Raw genomic sequence first — 18669 nt, forward strand, 5'->3', positions numbered from 1 at the left:
AGAGGACACAAAGGGAGGACACGCAGAGGCTGTGTTGAAGTCAGAAATCCAAATCTTTATTAAAAAACAGGCGGCGGTAACAAACAGGAAGACAAGCAGTCCATCAAACAGTCTACAGGGTCAAACATTCAGAGAATTCAAACAGCAGTAAAAAATAACCGGACACTGAAAAACTTAAAGCAATGTGTGACGCAATAAAAGGAAGCAGCGCAGTATATTCACTGAATTATCATCAATTACAAAAGAGAAAAACAACGATTTCTAAGGATTATTTTCTTAAATGCAGTTAGAGTGTGGCTGGTAAAGATGGAAATACACAACAGATCATATTTTTTCTTTCTTATGATTTGCTTTGAGAACGAGCTGGCTATTCACAGTGAAAATCTTGTCCAACAGGTACAGCTGGGTCTTCCAGCATTTGGGTTGTACGTGAAGGAGAGGATCTTTCACTTTATAATCTTTTCACTGTGTCTGGAAACACAAAGTTCTTCTGCAAGGAAAAATGTGAGCGAGCAGAAAACATCCTCATTAAAACAGATGAAACCACAGCTCAGAGCGGCAGATACAGCATTAAATACAAAGATGCAGCTTCAGGAAGAGGAAGCCTGACTTTTACCATCACAAATATGAGAAAGTCTGACTCAGGAATGTACCGGTTTGGTTTGGGTAAATCTTCAGCTCCAGATTCATACTCAGACTTTGAGGTCAGAGTTTCAAATGGTGAGTTTCTACTAAAAGTTACTAAAGTCAAAATTGGGAAACCAATCACCTACTCTCATACCTCCATAAACTCACAGGCCAAATACAGTCCTATTTAAACTTAGTCACTTTATGTATTTATTATATAATTCATGGATGTTCATCTATTTAACAGAAATTGCTAAAAACTCTAGAGTCTCCCGTGCACAGAGTGAGGGAGAAGAAATCTCATTTCCATGTGCCACTGCTGTCCAGGCACAGAGGAAGTTCCTTTGTAAGAATCCATGTGAGAAAGAAGGAAATATCTTCATTGACACAACTAATGACAAAGTTCAGAATGGCAGGTACAGCATTGAATACACAAAAGGATCTGCGTTTGAACTTCTAGCAACCATCAGACATCTGACCAAGTCTGACACGGGACAGTACAGGTGTGGTTACGGGGACCCTTTATCTCCTGATTCATATGACACTGAAATTATTTTGGTTGTAGATGGTAAGTTTCTTTTCATAATAATAACAATTCTTGATATGTTGATATGTTGTTGTTAAAATCTTGCAAATTAGGGATTAGATTAAAATTCATAGTAAAAGATGCCAGTCTTTCTACAATTCTCTCTGTTTTGTTCTTTTTCTGCCCGTCCTTTCCAGCACTGTAGCAATCAGAATTATTGTTTGAAGACCAGGAAAAATGCCCAACAGATTTATTTTACCAAGTGGACCATCCTGGCTTTTGATATACTGGTAGATGGTCAGGTGGCCAGGAGAGGAAAGAGGTGCAGTGCTTTCCCTGCACCTGTAAATTGTTATTATAATTTTTTAATTATGATTAAAATAATCCCACTATTGTCCTCTCTCACCTATTCACAGACATTTGGGACATTATTGGACACAATATTCATTGTAATTGGGTCTTTTTCAGTTACGTTGTTAAATATATATGCCCCCCTGGAAGCGATATTTATTTCTTTAAGAAAATTATAGACATGATGGTTACAGAGACAGTAGGTTTTCTAATTGGTGGAGGAGATTTAAATATACATCTATAACCAAAGCTAGATATTTCCAATAGAAAAGCACAGAATACCAAAACATTAATTAAGAATATAAATACATTGATGAAGGAGGTGGGACTAATTGATATATGGAGAAACTTGCATTATACCTATTTTTCCTCACCGCAGTTGTTATACACAAGAATAAATTATTTTATTACCTTTGGGGAAAATAAAGATAGAATAAACACTTGTGAAATTGGAGCAATAGACTTAAGCGACCATGCACCAGTATACCTGTCCATTGATTTAAACCTGCAACCAAAACTCAATAATTGGAAATTAAATTCAAGCTTACTGAATGATCCACACTTCAAAGAACAAATTAAGAAAGAGATTCACTTCTATATGGAAACGAATGATAATGGTGAGGTGTCTCCTCCTATTCTGTGGGATACTTTAAAAGCTGTCCTGAGAGGGAAAATTATAGCAATATAAGCAATTATAAAAAAAAAAGATGAGAAATAAAAAATTAGAAGAGCTGCAAAATAAGTTAGAAGAATTAGAGAAAAGGCATAAAAGAAAAACAACACAGGATATATTGGAGGAAATCATCAAAACAAGAAATGAAATAAATGATTTGACTACATATGAAATTAAATTTTTTTTTATGTTTCTTAAACAAAGGTATTACGAGGGAGGATCTAAAGCAATGAATGTTTTAGCCTGGAAACTAAAAAAGTAAATAGCAGATAATACAGTTCACAAAATTAAACATCCAGTGACAAAATTAATAAAAAATAAACTAGGAGAAGTTCAGAGTGCATTTGAAACATTTTATAAGACTCTTTATGCTAATAAGACAGAGAGTAGTATAGTTGAAATGAACAGTTTTTTAGACTCTCTCGATTTACCAGTACTGAATGAAGAACAGAATAAAACTTCGATTGAAGATATAACAGAAAAGGAACTAAGAAGAGCAATAAGGAGCTAAAAGAAGAATTAATACCAGTGATGCTTCTCACACTGAATTGGGTCTTAAAGAAGGCTCAAGTACCTTTTAGCTGGAAAGAAGCAATTATCTCTGCTATCCCAAAAGAAAACAAGATAAATTAGAATGTGTGTCATATAGACCAATATCTGTTCTTAATACAGATCATAAGCTGTTTATATCTATCATGGCTAGACGATTACAAAAGTTCTTACCTAGTCTAATTCATAATGATCAAACAGGTTTTATTCGAGAGCGCCAAATACAAGATAATGTACGGCGGACACTACAAATTATTAACCATATTCGACAGAATAAAGTAGAAGCAATGGTAATCAGTATCGATTCAGCATTCGATTCAGTTAATTGGAACTTTCTTTATGGAGTCTTGCATAGATTTGGCTTGCATGAAATAATAATTAAGACAATACAGGCACTTTATGATAACCCTACGGCAAGGATTAAAATTAATGGCTACCTATCAAATAGTATTAAGCTGCAAAGAGGAACAAGGCAGGGCTGTGCGTGCTCACCATTATTATTCACGTTATATCTGGAACCATTGGCTCACTATATATGGCAAAACAAAGAAGTAGAAGGTATTAATATCCATGAGAAGGAGCATAAATTATGGAGTGCCAGGACTGCCATAATGCATTAATTAAATACACCATTAAATAATTAATTAAATGTGGCAATAATTAATTAAAATTGGAATTAATTAATTAAATAAATAGTTATGACACATGTAATTAATTAATTATTGACACATTTAATTAATTATTTAATGGTGTATTTAATTAATTCATTATGGCAGTCCTGGCACTCCATAATAAATTAGCCTGCTATGCAGATGATATTTTAATATTTTTGGGTCAACCATCAAACTCTCTACCTAAATTAATGCAGTTATTTGAATACTTTGGTCGACTATCAGGATATAAAGTTAATATGAGTAAAATACAATTGCTTAAGTACAACTATATTCCATCAGAAGAAATTAAAAATAAGTACCAATTAGCATTAAAAAACGCAGGCCATTTTTTGATTTTGACGGTGTTAACTACTAGAAGACTAGAGGAAATATTAGTTATATTAATGGAAACAAAAACACACTCCTTACATGCCTTTTGTATTTTTTTTCTGTTTTTCTTCCTTTTCTATTTTTCTTTCTTTTTTTCTTTTTTCTGTTTTTCTTCTTTCATTCCTTTTGTATGGATATTTTAGTTAGAAATAAGACCCCAAGTAATTGGGTCTTTTTCAGTTTAAACCTTTTGCAAACATATATGAGATTCTTGACAGGTTCCAGTCACACTTTAAAGAACAGTATTGTGCTGTATTCTGTCTTGTTCTCTATGAAACATGTCTAAATGGAATCTTAGAAATTGAATTCAGATCTATGAAAGTGAATATAAATAAGTCTGCTTTTTGATTTTTCTATAATGGGCTCTGTGTTACAGTGGTGACTTACACTTCTACTCAGGTCTGTGCTTTCAAAGGATCAACAGCAGAAATACACTCCAAATTCAGATACCTATCGACTATAAATGACATAAAGACAAGAATCCAGAAAATGTTCTGGTTTACTACAGTCAAAGATAATGAGCCTGTGGACCTGAAAACAGATCCAGAGTATTCAGGTCGAGTTCAGTATCAGTGTGAAAACAATGACTGCACTCTGAGAATCTCAGACCTGAGAGAGAGCGACTCAGCTGAGTACAAGTTCATGCTCATAACAAACGATCCAGGAGGGAAATATACTGGATCACCTGGAGTCACTTTGACTGTTACAGGTAAAAAATATTTGACTGGAATTCACGTTAAACATTTCCATGTGTATTTGTGCAGATGTTGAGATATTTCTGATATAATGTCATTGTTTTTTTTACTCCCAGATCCACAGCTCCAGGTACATGTGAGGAGATCAACAGTAAACTCTTATTCTAACTGGACAGAGCTGACATGTCACAACAACTGTCAGCTACCCGATCAATCTTCCTACATCTGGTACAGAAATGGACACAAACTTTCATCAGACAAACAATATTTACAGCTGAACACATTTGATTCTGCAGACCGTTTTTACTGCGCTGTGAAAGGATATGAGATATTCCCTTCTCCAACAGTGTGTGAGTTCACTACTTTTTGTTTCATTAAGAGAATTATATTTAATTTTTCTTTATTTACGTGAATGTGTCTGTATGTTAGTTTTAGTCAGAGGCCTTTCTTTTGGGAGGTTTACAATGTTTTCTTTTTAGAATATAAATTTCTAAAATTTGGTTTTGTTGTCATTCTTATGTTTCCTCCTCCAGATGCTCCAAAGCTTCCCTCTGTGTCAGTGAGTCCCTCTGCTGAGATAGTGGAGGGCAGTTCAGTCACTCTGACCTGTAGCAGTGATGCTAACCCAGCAGCTAACTACACCTGGTACAAGGAGGATGTCATCAACCCTCTCAGTTACCAAAACCAACATGTTTTCAGCTCCATCCTGCCCTCTGACTCTGGAAAGTATTACTGTACAGCTGATAATGACCTGGGAGAAAAGAGATCTGAAAGCAGGACTATTGATGTGAAATGTGAGTAAAATACATTTATAAGCTTTAAATTCTTTGTTCTCAGTTGAACAGTTAACATCAACTTTAGAGATAAGAGTTAATTCATCATCATGAAGAGTGAAAACAGATTTACTGCACAATCATGTCTGTTTATTACAATATAAGGAAGTTTGACAAGGAAATAAGTAAGGTTTCTGAATGTTACCTTTTATAATTTTTGTAGTGTTGTGAGAAACCTGCAAAGACTTGAGTATATTTATAACCAACCATGTTGTCATTGTCCTTATTTCTCCTCCAGATGCTCCAAAGCTTCCCTCTGTGTCAGTGAGTCCCTCTGCTGAGATAGTGGAGGGCAGTTCAGTCACTCTGACCTGTAGCAGTGATGCTAACCCAGCAGCTAACTACACCTGGTACAAGGAGGATGAAAATTTACCAAAAGCATTTGGACCGAACTTCACCGTCACCAAGTTCAGACCTGAACACAGTGTGAAGCACAGAACAAGCTGGGACGTCATAACTCCACCTTACAGCAGACCATTGTGCCAGGTAATCATTTATATTTACATACTGGATACACTCAGAAAGGAGTGCAGTCAAAAAGTCAGGCACAATCTACATTCATGCACTATGGCTAATTATTGGATGGCACTAGAATTTATAATAACAGATCACTGTCAAAATACCTCAGCACAGATAGAACTGTATTACTACCTAAATGTACACATGTGCAAGTATTTATTTTGCCAAGACGTTTCCCCTTCAGTGTTGTATGGACTCATAGTGTTGCTACAGATAATTAAACCAGAGCTGATTTTAAAAACTTTGCTCTTTTGAATCTACACTAATCCATCATCATCTTTAAAAGCATATGTTTGTATGGTGTCTGTCCTGTGAGGGCCAAATATCTCAAAATAATCATTAATGAGTTCAGAAAACCAGGCCTGCAACTTGATTTACAAAGATAATTTAAATATATTAAAAAGAAAATACCAGCTGCACCTGTAACTGTTCAACTTGCCTGTGTGGTTAAACAGAATATGGCAGGAGTCCCACTGTCTGCTGTCAAGGCTTTCCTTATTCATGTGCTAAAGAGTCCTAAGAATCAACATTGTAACTTATCTATCACGATGACAAGAACCATGTTTATTGCTAATGCTAGTCCTGTTTCCATGCAAAAAGCAGATTGTAACTGATCTCAGAATACTGAAAGCAGAGCCAGTGACACTTTAACCTCCTGTTAAAAACCAGGGATTTATCCATAATGCCCATGTGCACCCAGCCAGATAAAGCTGCAGGCCACTCAGCTTGAAGTGATTTTTAATCGAATGCAGACGAGGCTATGAAATTAAGATGTGCTACAGTTTTCAGTGGAATAAGGGGCGCGCCCAGTTAACCCCGTTTCCAGAGACAATAGCCAACTGCTGCCACTGTAAAGAATGAATGTTTATTGTAGGGTTTTTACTTTACAGTATAAAGTGCATTGAGACAACTGAAATGAGACCTCTAAAAGTTGATTCTGTTCATCTGGACGTAGCGTTTTGTGGGAGAAACGTTTCGTCACTCATCCAAGTGACTTCTTCAGTCTCAGCTGACTGCAGGTTTCAATCTTATAAACAGTACATTTGCATAATGACTGAAACCAGCCCACTGAAGGAACAATGGGCTGGGAGGTCAGTTCCTTAATCATAATTATGCAAATTCTCATGACCATTCATCAACAACCACTGACCAAAACCTACTGATCAAAGCCCACTGATCAATGGCCATGAGTACCATTCACAGAGAGTTGGGGAATGGCTGCAATCACAGCAGTGTAAGATGCTGACAGATGAACCCTTAGGCCCCCTCCTCAATTCAGAGATGGTCTTTCCCTTTTCATGTAAATGGCCTCCTTGACTCCGCACTCAAACCAGCGTTCTTCCTGTCCAGGATGTGTACATCCTCATCCTTGAAAGAGTGTCCACTGGCCTGTAGGTGTAAATAGACTGCAGAGTCCTGGCCTGACGAGGTAGCTCTTCTGTGTTCGCCAGAGGTTGTTTGGGTTCCCCGATGTATAAATCCTGGCAATCCTCCTGGCACTTAAAACCCTCACGTCATCCTTTAAAATACTCACACTTATCACCCTAGGGACCGTTTTCTGCCACGCCCGAAAAAGTGCTATAAAAATTTATATATTAATATTTTTTTCCACTTTAAATTAGCCAATCTTTTAGACCTACTTCTCCTTGAAATATTCATGTCAAGTTTTAATTACATTTCGCGGATTTTAACCCTTTATATCCCGGTTTCGTCACATGAGCGCACTGCTTTTTTTGCCCCAAAAAACAAAAAACTTGAATATTTTCCAAAAAAAACATTTGAGGTAATATTCAATTGTTATTATAATTAGGCCTTTAGATGGACTAAAGATTGGCACCAAGAGTCATTTCGATCGCCTTTTATTTTTTTTTCAGGAGCGCATTTCATAAAATGCACACTATCGACCACGCCCAAAAAGTGCTATAAAAAATTTATATATTAATATTTTATTCCACTTTAAATTAGCCAATCTTTTAGACCTACTTCTCCTTGAAATATTCATGTCAAGTTTTAATTACATTTCGCGGATTTTAACCCTTTATATCCCGGTTTCGTCACATGAGCGCACTGCTTTTTTTGCCCCAAAAACATAAAACATAAAACATAAAATAATCAAAAAAAATCAAACGAACCTAAGGGCAGAAAATGGTCCGGAACGAGCAGCGGGCCAAGCTGCTGCTGTACGCGGGAAATTAGTCTGCCTTTTCCGGGTATCTGTCTCGAGCAGGCCGCTGGAGAACATGTGTATGTTCCAGCAGGCGTCACATGTGGAGCAAGGGCGCCACCCGGTGGACAAATAAAAAAATTACAACTCTAAGGCCAGTACTGCAAGCGGAAGCGGAAACATAACCGATCACGATCGATTTGACCGTAATTTTTTTGCCGTGAAAAATAGCGTTTATAATGGGTTTCAATGGGGCACAAAACGGTCCCTAGGGTGTTGAGTGTGAGTATTTTTGCTGCTAAGCCGTGTTAGGCTGATGTAAGAAAATCAGACTGAAAATTTGAAGATTTTACAAAAACGAAACCGGCTGGCAAGTTTGGCTATGCTACACCCAACACAGCGGAAATGGCGTTCATACGAATGAAAAAAGTGGCACAAAAAGAGCCCAGTATGACGTGAGGGTCAGCGTACACTATGTTAATCTGTTTGTGTCGGGGGACCCGATCCTTGGGGTGGACCAATTCTTTTTGGCACAGCGTGTTTTGGGATTTAAAAGCCACAGAGACCCGGTGTTTAGACAATATGCGTCTCAACTGTTCCGATACTCCTGACACATACGGGATCACTACAGGTTTTCGCTTGGGCAGCGGTTGTCCTTCTCTCCTGGATCAGCTGGAGCTTTTTTAGGTGCCTTCCCAGCTTTGACAAAAGTCCAGCTGGGATAACCAGATTTACTCAGGTCCTTCTTGATGTGCTGTTCTTCTGCCTCGCTGGCCGCTGTGTTAGTGGGGATGGTGTTCACTCTGTGTTGTAGCATCCTGATGACACTCAGTTTGTGCTCCAGTGGATGATGAGAGTCAAACCTTAAATACTGATCCGTATGCGTAGGTTTACGGTACACGTCAGCTTTTAGATGTCCCCCATTACTGATGTAAATCTCACAGTCTAAGAAGGCTAACCTGCCACTTTTCATATCCTCCCTGGTGAATTTGATGTGTCGGTCCACCGAGTTAATGTGATATGTGAAATGTGGTACGTCCTGAGATTTGATTTTCACCCAGGTGTCATCCACATATCTGAACCATCCACATATCTGCTATCCTACCCTGGTGGTGTTCCAGGGTAGGATAGCAAAGCCCTCTTTTCCATTTCTTCCATGTACAAATTGACCACGATGGGTGAAACTGGTGAGCCCATGGTACACCCATGTTTCTGCCTGTAGAACTGACCCTTGAAGACACACATGAAAACACAGTTCCAAAAGCAAACACACTTGGTCGATGCTGAGAGGGGTCCTGTTGCTGAGGTTGGTGTCATCCTGTAATCTCTTACAGACTACCTCCAACGCTTCCGGGACTGGGATGCAAGTGAAGAGAGATGTAATGTCGTAAGAGACCATCAATCAATCAAAATCAAAATTTATTTATATAGCACATTTTTAAGACCGAAGTACACCAAAGTGCTTTCCATTAAAATCACAGTACAAATAAAATCACAATAAAATATAAATTACAAATATATAAAATATAAGATAATTACATAATCTAAATACAGAGCCAGATGTAAATTACCCTAATTCGCCTTAAAAGCCAGATCAAACAAATACCTTTTTAAACGTGATTTAAAAGACTGAATGGAATCTGACGCGCGAATATGAAGAGGGAGAGTATTCCATAGCCTGGGTGCAGCAACGGCAAAGGCACGGTCTCCTCTGGTCTTCAGCCGAGACCTAGGTTGCACCAAGAGCAGTTGGCCCGATGATCTTAGTGCTCTCTGAGGGCTGTACAGACAGAGGAGATCAGCTAAGTAGTCAGGTGCCATATTGTTCAAAATTTTATAAGTAAACAATAGAGTTTTAAAATCAATTCGATATTTGATAGGAAGCCAGTGTAAATTTTTCAGAACAGGGGTGATAGAGTCAAACTTTCTAGTGCCGGTCAAGAGACGTGCTGCGGCATTCTGGACCAGCTGCAGACGCTGCAGAAGAGAAGATTGTAGACCCAAGTAAAGTGAGTTACAATAGTCCAGTCTTGACATAATGAAAGCATGAATGAGTTTCTCCATATCTTTGTGTGGTATGTAGGGTTTAGCCTTAGAGATTAGGCGTAGTTGATGAAAGCTAGTTTTTACCACAGTAGAGACCTGTTTGTCAAGTTTGAAGGAACTATCCATGAAAACTCCAAGATTCCTGGCAGTATCAGTAAGGTAGTTAGCAACAGGCCCAAATGTGTCAGAAACCATGGTTTCATCTGCCTCATAATGGTAAATGGCCTGTATTTGTATAGCGCTTTTCTAGTCCCTAAGGACCCCAAAGCGCTTTACACAACCTGTCATCCACCCATTCACACACACATTCACACACTGGTGATGGCAAGCTACAATGTAGCCACAGCCACCCTGGGGCGCACTGACAGAGGCGAGGCTGCCGGACACTGGCGCCACCGGGCCCTCTGACCACCACCAGTAGGCAACGGGTGAAGTGTCTTGCCCAAGGACACAACGACCGAGACTGTCCAAGCCGGGGCTCGAACCGGCAACCTTCCGATTCCGATTAATGACATCTCTCACCTTCTCAACACAATCCAGGGTGTTCTGGATGTGGTGTACAGAGCTGCAAATCTTAATTTACATAATTAAGATTAAGGAACTGACCTCCCAGCCCATTGTTCCTTCAGTGGGCTGGTTTCAGTCATTATGCAAATGTACTGTTTATAAGATTGGGGAAACCTGCAGTCAGCTGAGACTGAAGAAGTCACCTGGATGAGTGACGAAACATTTCTCCCACAAAACGCTACGTCCAGATTAACAGAATCAACTTTTGGAGATTTACTTTCCTGGGTGATTAAGAATGCATCAAGACCTTCGGAGGTGGGGTGCCCCCGGCCTCTCGGCCTGGGGCTCGGTCACTCAGGCGCGGCTGGCTGCCGGCGGAGCTCACGGGCGCGTCACTGCAACTCCCCCTGGCTTCTGCTCCGCGGCTGCTGAGTGAGCCCTCATCTGGGACTCTCCTCAGCTCTTTCCGGGACAGTGGCGCAGCTGCCCCTCTGTTGGTCTTCCTTGGTCTCTTGTGTTCTGGGGGCCTCTGGATGTCTGGAGTTTTGATCTCCTCCACACCTGCTTCATGCCCTGGAGGACGGGGCTGTGGCCCCCCCACACCCTCTAGCAGATTATTACATGAAGGAACCTTTTAAAAAACAAAAAACAAGCGCGTCCATGCTCACAGGTGTACACACGGGTGATCACACCCACAAACTACACCCTTTTTGGCTCCTACCTCAAAGCACACTGTGTTCTGTTGATCTTATGTGCTGCACAATAATGTTTAATATTTAGTATTTACTGTCATATTCCCATATATCATTGTGATGTTGTTTATTCTATTACTCTTGTTCTCTTCTGCTTGCTTTCTTTTTTCTTTCTCAGCAGGTGACCCAGGTGATTGATATATGCATTTTTTTTTCTCTGCCCATTCTGTTGGTTTATGTTTTTTGCCCTTCTCCCCCGTCCCTCTTCTCAGCTGTTTCTCTTTCCCTCTTTCTTTCTCCCCTTCTTTCCCACAGTCAAGTCTGTCCCGTATTCAGTAAGTGAAAATAAAATAAACAATAAAAGGTGAATCAAATGGACCATTACGGCAAGGCTGGGATGGTCAGTTTGGTAAAGTAAATCCGTTGGGCATCTTTCTTTGCTTTAGACAACAATTCTGAGGGCAAAAGAGCCAAACGGGACAGGCCAAAAAAAAAAAAAGAAAAAAAAAAAAAAGGATGCATCAAGACGAAACTGACATGAGAGAAACTTTATGATAAAACACTGTTTGAGATTAACAGAGTGAGGTCACGTTACTCTGGTGTGTTTAAGTAGATTTCTATTTTTATTTTTCACTGGAGAAGAACTTGGCTTCTGTAGCCTAAAACTCCAACACTTTTCAGGCCATACACAGGTCGAACGTTATGGAATACTCAATTAACTATTAGTGCTTTACTTTGATCTTGATCAGGAGCAAAGAAAATAAAAGCTGCTGGAGTAACTGCTGCTGTTCTCCTGTCCGTCACATTCCTCCCTGTCTTCCTTTGGATTCGGTGAGCAGATCTGTTGCATTAAACTTTTACTTTTCAGTCATTGTGTTGTTCTTTTGTTCATTATCATTTCACTCCTCAGAAAAAAGAGGAATTCCAAGGAATCATCCAAGACTGAAGGCAGAGCAGACAACAAAGAACAGGTGAAACCAGAAATATAAATGCAGTAAAAAAAATCATCATTCACCATTCTAATCTAAGATCTTTTTTTCTATGCAGTGTCTCTCTGATCAGGAGGAGCCACAGGAACAGGATGATCTTCAGTATGCCAGCATCCACTTCTCTAAAAACCAGGCAGATCCTCTCTACAGCAACACCAGTTCAGCACCACAGACACCTGGAGGAACAGAAAGTTACACTTAAAAACTGAAAACTATTTAATAATAATAATAATAATAATAATAATAATAATAATAATAATAATAATGAATAATAATTTGAATGAAAGAGTCCAGGCAACTAATCAGTCTTCCTACACACATGTGATTGTATCACATCATCTCAACGAGAATAATGTCTTTAAGTTGTTGAACTTCATGCAGATCGTACATGATTTAATTACGCTCACCGCAGAAACATAAAATAATATTTTTAATTACAAGTTTGACTCTTGTTAATATAAAAACCACCTACTTTCACTTTTTTGAGTTTACTGTGTTACACCGCTGTTAAATTAAATTAAAAAGTACAGCCCTGTGGTGAGCAGCTCCTCACATAATACGATGAGCCTCGCTAGAAGATTCAAATGAATATCTGGGAAATGCATTGCCTGCTTTAGCGTTCTTCTTTTGTTTTTAAGCTTGTTTTTTTCACCATCATAATATAATTTCATGCTACATACTCAGAATCAACTAATTTCTGTCTATGAACCAAAAGCCATTGATGAAGAGGATCCATCCAGACTGCACCCTGCAGTCAACAAGATGTGGTCAACAAAGCCATAATTCCCATTAGCAGAAAGAAGCTGCATCATGGGAGGTTTGGTCTGTTCACTCAGTGAGCATCACAATTTAGCCAGCATGGTGGCTACTGGAGCTAGTTTCATTTTCACAAACCAAAATAATCTTTTGCTGCTCTTTTTCTTTCCTCATCACTTGTAGAAAAATACACGTATGTGATCAAACATGATTATCATAGTCTGTTTTCTGATGTTTGATATCCTGATGTATTATTATCATAATCACATTTATTTCAAACTGCACAAAGAAATTGACTTTTTAAAACGATTAACTTTTTTAACAAATCATTAAATAACACCTGATTTTTCAATAGCACTTCATTACTCTGATGTCTCACAGTGATATATATGGTTTATAAAACATTATTCTGCTACACCTCAACTTCTATGTGACTTTAATTTTCCATGGTGCTTTTTTTGCATCAATAAAATTGTATAATATCAGCTTATGTCATGTTAATGCTGACTGGCTATTTGATATAACAGATCCAAACAGAGCACACTATCTGGATCTAGGTAAAATGGTGAAATGTGTTTGTTTTGAAAGAAAATTACAAAAATAACATTAAATTCCTTACAAAAAAATATAAATTATAGTGATTAACAGAAATATTCACAACAAATTCTCTGTAAAAACTCCCTTATGTATTGTCACAAACTGGGTCAAAGGGCAAAGAGAGAGTTCATAGGTACATCTTTAACTGAACTCTTTGTGTCATGATAGTCCCATACAGTAGAAGACAAATTACTAAAATCATTTAGCTACATTTATTTCTAAATTTACTGCTATATTTTGTGTTCTGTGCAAATGAACGCTGTCAAAACCACCAACACAAAGCACCAAAAAGTGCCTTGAAACATAAACAACATACATTATTAAAGTGACAGAACTTCAGGTTACAAAAAGACACAATCACTAATTAGTGAGATACACGAGTCTCACAATAAATCCACACATGTTGGGATTTATCATAAAGACAACACTAAATGCATTTGTACAGCTAGCTTTCTTCATAGACAAAAATAGACACGTGTTTGGATAAGAAAAAATAACTTCACCAAACATGGTGGAGGAATTATTATGGTATGTGTGGCTGCCAGTGTTGATGATGTGACTGTGGATATAAGCAGCAGACTGAATTCTGAGTACAGGTATACACTCTCTTCTCAGATTCAGCCAAATGCTGCAAAACCAATTGGATGGTCCTTCAGATTGCAAATAGATAATGAATCAAAGCATATTACAAAACCAACAGGAGAGTTTCTCAGTATTCATCAATGGCAAAGTCACCAGCTGATCTTAACACCTAGGAGCATCCTTTTCAGTTACAGAAGACAAAACTGAAGTCAGAGAGACCCACAAAGAAACAGCTACTAAAGGTGGCTGCAAGAAAGACCAGGCAAAGTGTCTCAAGAGAGGAAACTCTTAAAGTGTTCCTGATTTTTTTCTTTCTTTCTTTTGTTTTACTGCCCTCTAGTGATAAAATGTTAGCTTGGAGCTTTGAGTTTAATCTCTCAGTACTCTCTCTCCCTGAGTGAAAAATCCTTTAAAGAATTTGGCCATTCAAAATAAATAAACTTGTTTGTATATTGATAACAAACACCTTAAGGTCTGATTTAATTCCACAGTAAACACAGACCTTGCCCCAAATCCCCCCTAACCAGGCTAGCCCACAGGTCACATGACCACTACTTAACTAGAAACCATGCTTTTTTTTCTTCCCCTGTCATATATAATGAGTAATACATACAAATCATTTCAGTACATAGGTATGATCCCCAATGTCCTGTTCGGAGAACAATTACTTTCTAGCTGTCTGATTGGATTTTTGTTTTTAATAAATCAGTCTCATGATTGTGAGCCCCACCTAATGTGTAAACAAATGGAAGGCAGGCAGGGTAGTGAGGTGAGGAGACCAAAGACATTACTGCCAGGCAACCCTACATCTGATATGGCTCCCCAGTACCATTCCAGCCTTCCACTAGCACCTATAGTGGATCCTGTTGTGTCATTTGTAAGTATAATTGTCTTTATGTAGGTGAGTGCTAAGCTAGTGCTATGTAGGGCTGCAGATATCGATTGTTCAGATAAGAAATACTTATGTCTTATTAATGAGCAATAATAAAAAAAGAGAGTCTTTTAAAATGAATTGCTCATTGACTTCCATTTCAGACATTGCAATGTTTTAAATTTTAACTGGATATAATGGTTGTCAAAAACAACAACAACAACAACAACAACAACAACAACAACAACAACAACAACAACAACTAAACCCCTTTAGGTAATTTAATACCAACCATATCAATTTTTTTTAAAGAAAACCATTTTTAAAGCAAAAAAATCAAAGATCAAAGTCATTGCAATCTAAACTAAGACATAAAAATGTACATTTATCTTCTTAGACAGCTTTCTGACATCAATGAAGTAGATTAGGCATGTTCTCATTTTTATGAGTTTTTGTGAATGTGTGTGTCTGCAGGTTTAAGTGTACAAGTAAATAAAGGAGTTTGTGCCTGTAACCCTTTAAAGGAGTATCTGGTGGCTGCAATGAAGAAAAGCAAGCAAACAAAAAAAATATTAACACAATTTATATAGCACACTATTTTACATTATTTTACTTTCAATCTAAAAAATGTTTGAAATGAATATGGTCTAATACACCCCAAGCCCTCCTTTAAACTCACCACTGTTTGCTGCAGGTACTGCTACAGCACTCCTACTCTGGAGTTTATCACATCAGTGCACTCCTGAACAGCGGACTTATTTTTGAACAGTAATAATAATTTTTTGCACATCAGGTCATCCTGCATACTAAGCCAACATATTGAGGTCATAGTTCTTTTGCACACATCTCTGTTTCACACTTTAATATTGTCTTCGTTTTGTCTTCATTTATTTATTTGTACTATTTGTATTTTATATGTTCTATTTCTATTGTATATATTAATTGGCATCTCTGTGGGCACAGCAAAGAAAGAATTTCATTGCACAGAGAAATCCCTTTTTTTCTTTGAATACATGACAATAAACACTTTGAATCTTGAATCTCTTGAATCTACAGAGCTGCGTGTTAAACTAAGATAAGATGAACAAACAACTTCTGTTGAGAATTTTTTATAATCGAATTATTCAAATTACTCCGTGAATTGTTGCAGACCCATGCATTAAAAGATGTGAGACAGGTGGAGGACGATCCCACTCAGTGGCAGACCGGCTGTCATCCCATCCCATTGACCCAGCACCCAAGGGAGGCCATAGCTTCAAGGAGTACAGCAAAGGGCCACATTTCAGCCTGACAGCTTGATCATGGGGAACTCTCCAGATTGTAAGTTACCAGAATTCTGGAGATGTCATAGGATCCAGTAAATATTCCAGTAAAAGCTGACGTACTGAAGCAACTTCTTTACTCAAAGAATATGACATTTAGAAAACCGTCACTCCCTTCTTGCTTCCTCTTCTGTAGTGCTAGCCAGATTTTGCTAGAAAATTTTAAATTGGATCTATTTAAATATTACAGCTTCCCATCCCACAGCCAAATAAAGGAGATGTGGAAATTTTTTTTAGTCTGTTACAGATAAAAGATAAGTTTATTGTATTTATGTGTTCTGTCTTGCAATGTAAGAGACGCAGCAGCAGATTAGAATCAAGTATAGAAAGACTTTATATATTTTCTACATCACCAAATTAATACATGGATATTCCCTGGACAACGTAACACAAAGTTTGCGCTCCATTCACAGGTTTTAGCAAAGTACACATAGCAACCTCCACATATAAAACATATTCCACCAGTAGAGAATCTGTAATGCACATAAAACAAATATAAGAGACTGTCGTCAATCGCAGAACAGTAACCAGACTCCTCTATGGCTCTGTGGCTGAAGAGTTCACTATATACAACACTTACTCATCATCAAGCCAGTCTATATCTGGAAAGAAATGTTTCAATATTCACCTCTCAGACTCACCAACATGGCGACCCACTGATGGCTCCAACCCTGGCGAGCTGCTCCCCCCATCACCCTCTCTCCACATTCCCCAAGTAAGGACTGATTGAAATCTCAACAATCTGTTCACTTTTCAACATACATCAAGATTTATACACCTGAGTCACAAACCCAGAATCCCTGTGATGTCCCCATTTTTACTTTATAATGAATATTATTACTATGGAAGGAGGAAATGCGCGCGCGTGCACACACACACATATTATAAACCCTCTGGTGACTGTTAACATATATGTGTAACGAGTATTTGAACCATTCTGCTTGATTTAGCTGCTGTCAAGTTTTAGCAAACAATAGCTGTAGGGCTCAAGTGTTGGACTGGGCATGACAGAGAGAAGCAGAGTGTAAATGGTAAATGGCCTGTATTTATATAGCGCTTTACTAGTCCCTAAGGACCCCAAAGCGCTTTACATATCCAGTCATCCATACATTCACACTCACATTCACACACTGGTGATGGCAAGCTACATTGTAGCCACAGCCACCCTGGGGTGCACTGACAGAGACGAGGCTGCCGGACACTGGCGCCACCGGGCCTTCTGACCACCACCAGTAGGCAACGGGTGAAGCGTCTTGCCCAAGGACACAACGACCGAGACTGTCCAAGCCGGGGCTCGAACCGGCAACCTTCCAATTACAAGGCGAATTCCCAGCTCTTGAGCCACGATCGCCCGTAGTTTGAGATTCTTTCTTCCCTTAGAGAAATCACACAGGCTGGCGGCCTTACTGCAGACAATAATAAAAGGCACTAATTTACATGAGGAACAGATCATCAGAGAGAGCAAAACGAAACAAGTCTACCACCCACTAATGATGTGTCGGTCGCGAACGAAATGGCTCTTACACAGACACAGAGAGAGGTATGAGTTTTCTTCAGTGTATTTCTGACATTCAGGATTTCTCTCGAACAAATGGCCATAATTTCCTAACCGTAGGGGCTAGAACGGTCATTCTGACACCGTTTTGTTCAGAAGGGATGGGGGAATCTTCAGGTGTTCATAATTCATAAATAAAGTATAAATTATTGAAGATATATGACTTGTAATACACTGTAACTAAGTAGAGGTGAAGCAAAAACTGCCTTGACTTGCCCTCAAACAACATTTTGTAAATCGAAATCTATATCAGCATCAAAATCATTCTTTCACCGTAAGAAACAGCAGGGGTTGGTGAACAGTCATGGAAATTTTCAGGGCTCTGTTGAAATCCATCAAAAAGATATGACGAGAGAAAAAAGTGCCTCATTTACAGAGTTTGAAATCTGAAGAAATCTGAGCGAGAGACAAATTTCCTACCCTCAAAAAAATGTAATTCATGACCAAACGGTAACAGATGAGAAACAAATTCTTGAATTGTGAGCGTCAGGAGTGTCTGAAGATATATTGGCACAAGCCTCATGTCTCAACTTTGCTTTGTTAAGCAGATATGACAATTTGAAAATGTGTCTCATTAGAGAAATCCAGCGGTGATTTTGAACAAACTCTCCATTGACTGTCTATGGAGAGTTTTCAGAGTTTGTGTTGACATTTTCTGAAAGCCAGCAAAAATACCTACGTTTTGATGTATAATTTGTGGGGGTTGAGTGGAAATTGAGCGAGTAGTAAGAAGTTGCTGGGACATGAAGAGAAAATTCAAAAAGCTCAAGTG

The 18669-nt window shown here is 38.4% G+C and overlaps 1 protein-coding gene across 1 annotated transcript; it reads left to right on the top strand.

Annotated features, from left to right (window-relative positions):
* Positions 1-397: 397 nt before the first annotated feature.
* LOC112432957 (B-cell receptor CD22-like) lies at positions 398-12056 on the top strand. The gene is made up of 7 exons (XM_076885362.1): positions 398-720; positions 875-1195; positions 4146-4478; positions 4581-4814; positions 4998-5258; positions 5536-5783; positions 11975-12056. Exons 1-7 carry the CDS (start codon positions 627-629, stop codon positions 11987-11989), a joined length of 1506 nt encoding a protein of 501 aa, XP_076741477.1. The 5' UTR covers positions 398-626; the 3' UTR covers positions 11990-12056.
* The last annotated feature ends 6613 nt before the right edge of the window (positions 12057-18669 follow it).

This window comes from Maylandia zebra, linkage group LG6 (assembly GCF_041146795.1).
Source record: "Maylandia zebra isolate NMK-2024a linkage group LG6, Mzebra_GT3a, whole genome shotgun sequence".
In the NCBI taxonomy this organism is placed as follows: Eukaryota; Metazoa; Chordata; class Actinopteri; order Cichliformes; family Cichlidae; genus Maylandia; species Maylandia zebra.

Bases quoted from the DNA above. Each gene is read 5' to 3' on its own strand.
- LOC112432957 (XM_076885362.1), top strand. From the start codon at position 627: ATGAGAAAGTCTGACTCAGGAATGTACCGGTTTGGTTTGGGTAAATCT. The intron at 4,815-4,997 runs GTGAGTTCACTA...TTCCTCCTCCAG, and splicing joins ATTCCCTTCTCCAACAGTGT to ATGCTCCAAAGCTTCCCTCT. The intron at 5,259-5,535 runs GTGAGTAAAATA...TTTCTCCTCCAG, and splicing joins CAGGACTATTGATGTGAAAT to ATGCTCCAAAGCTTCCCTCT.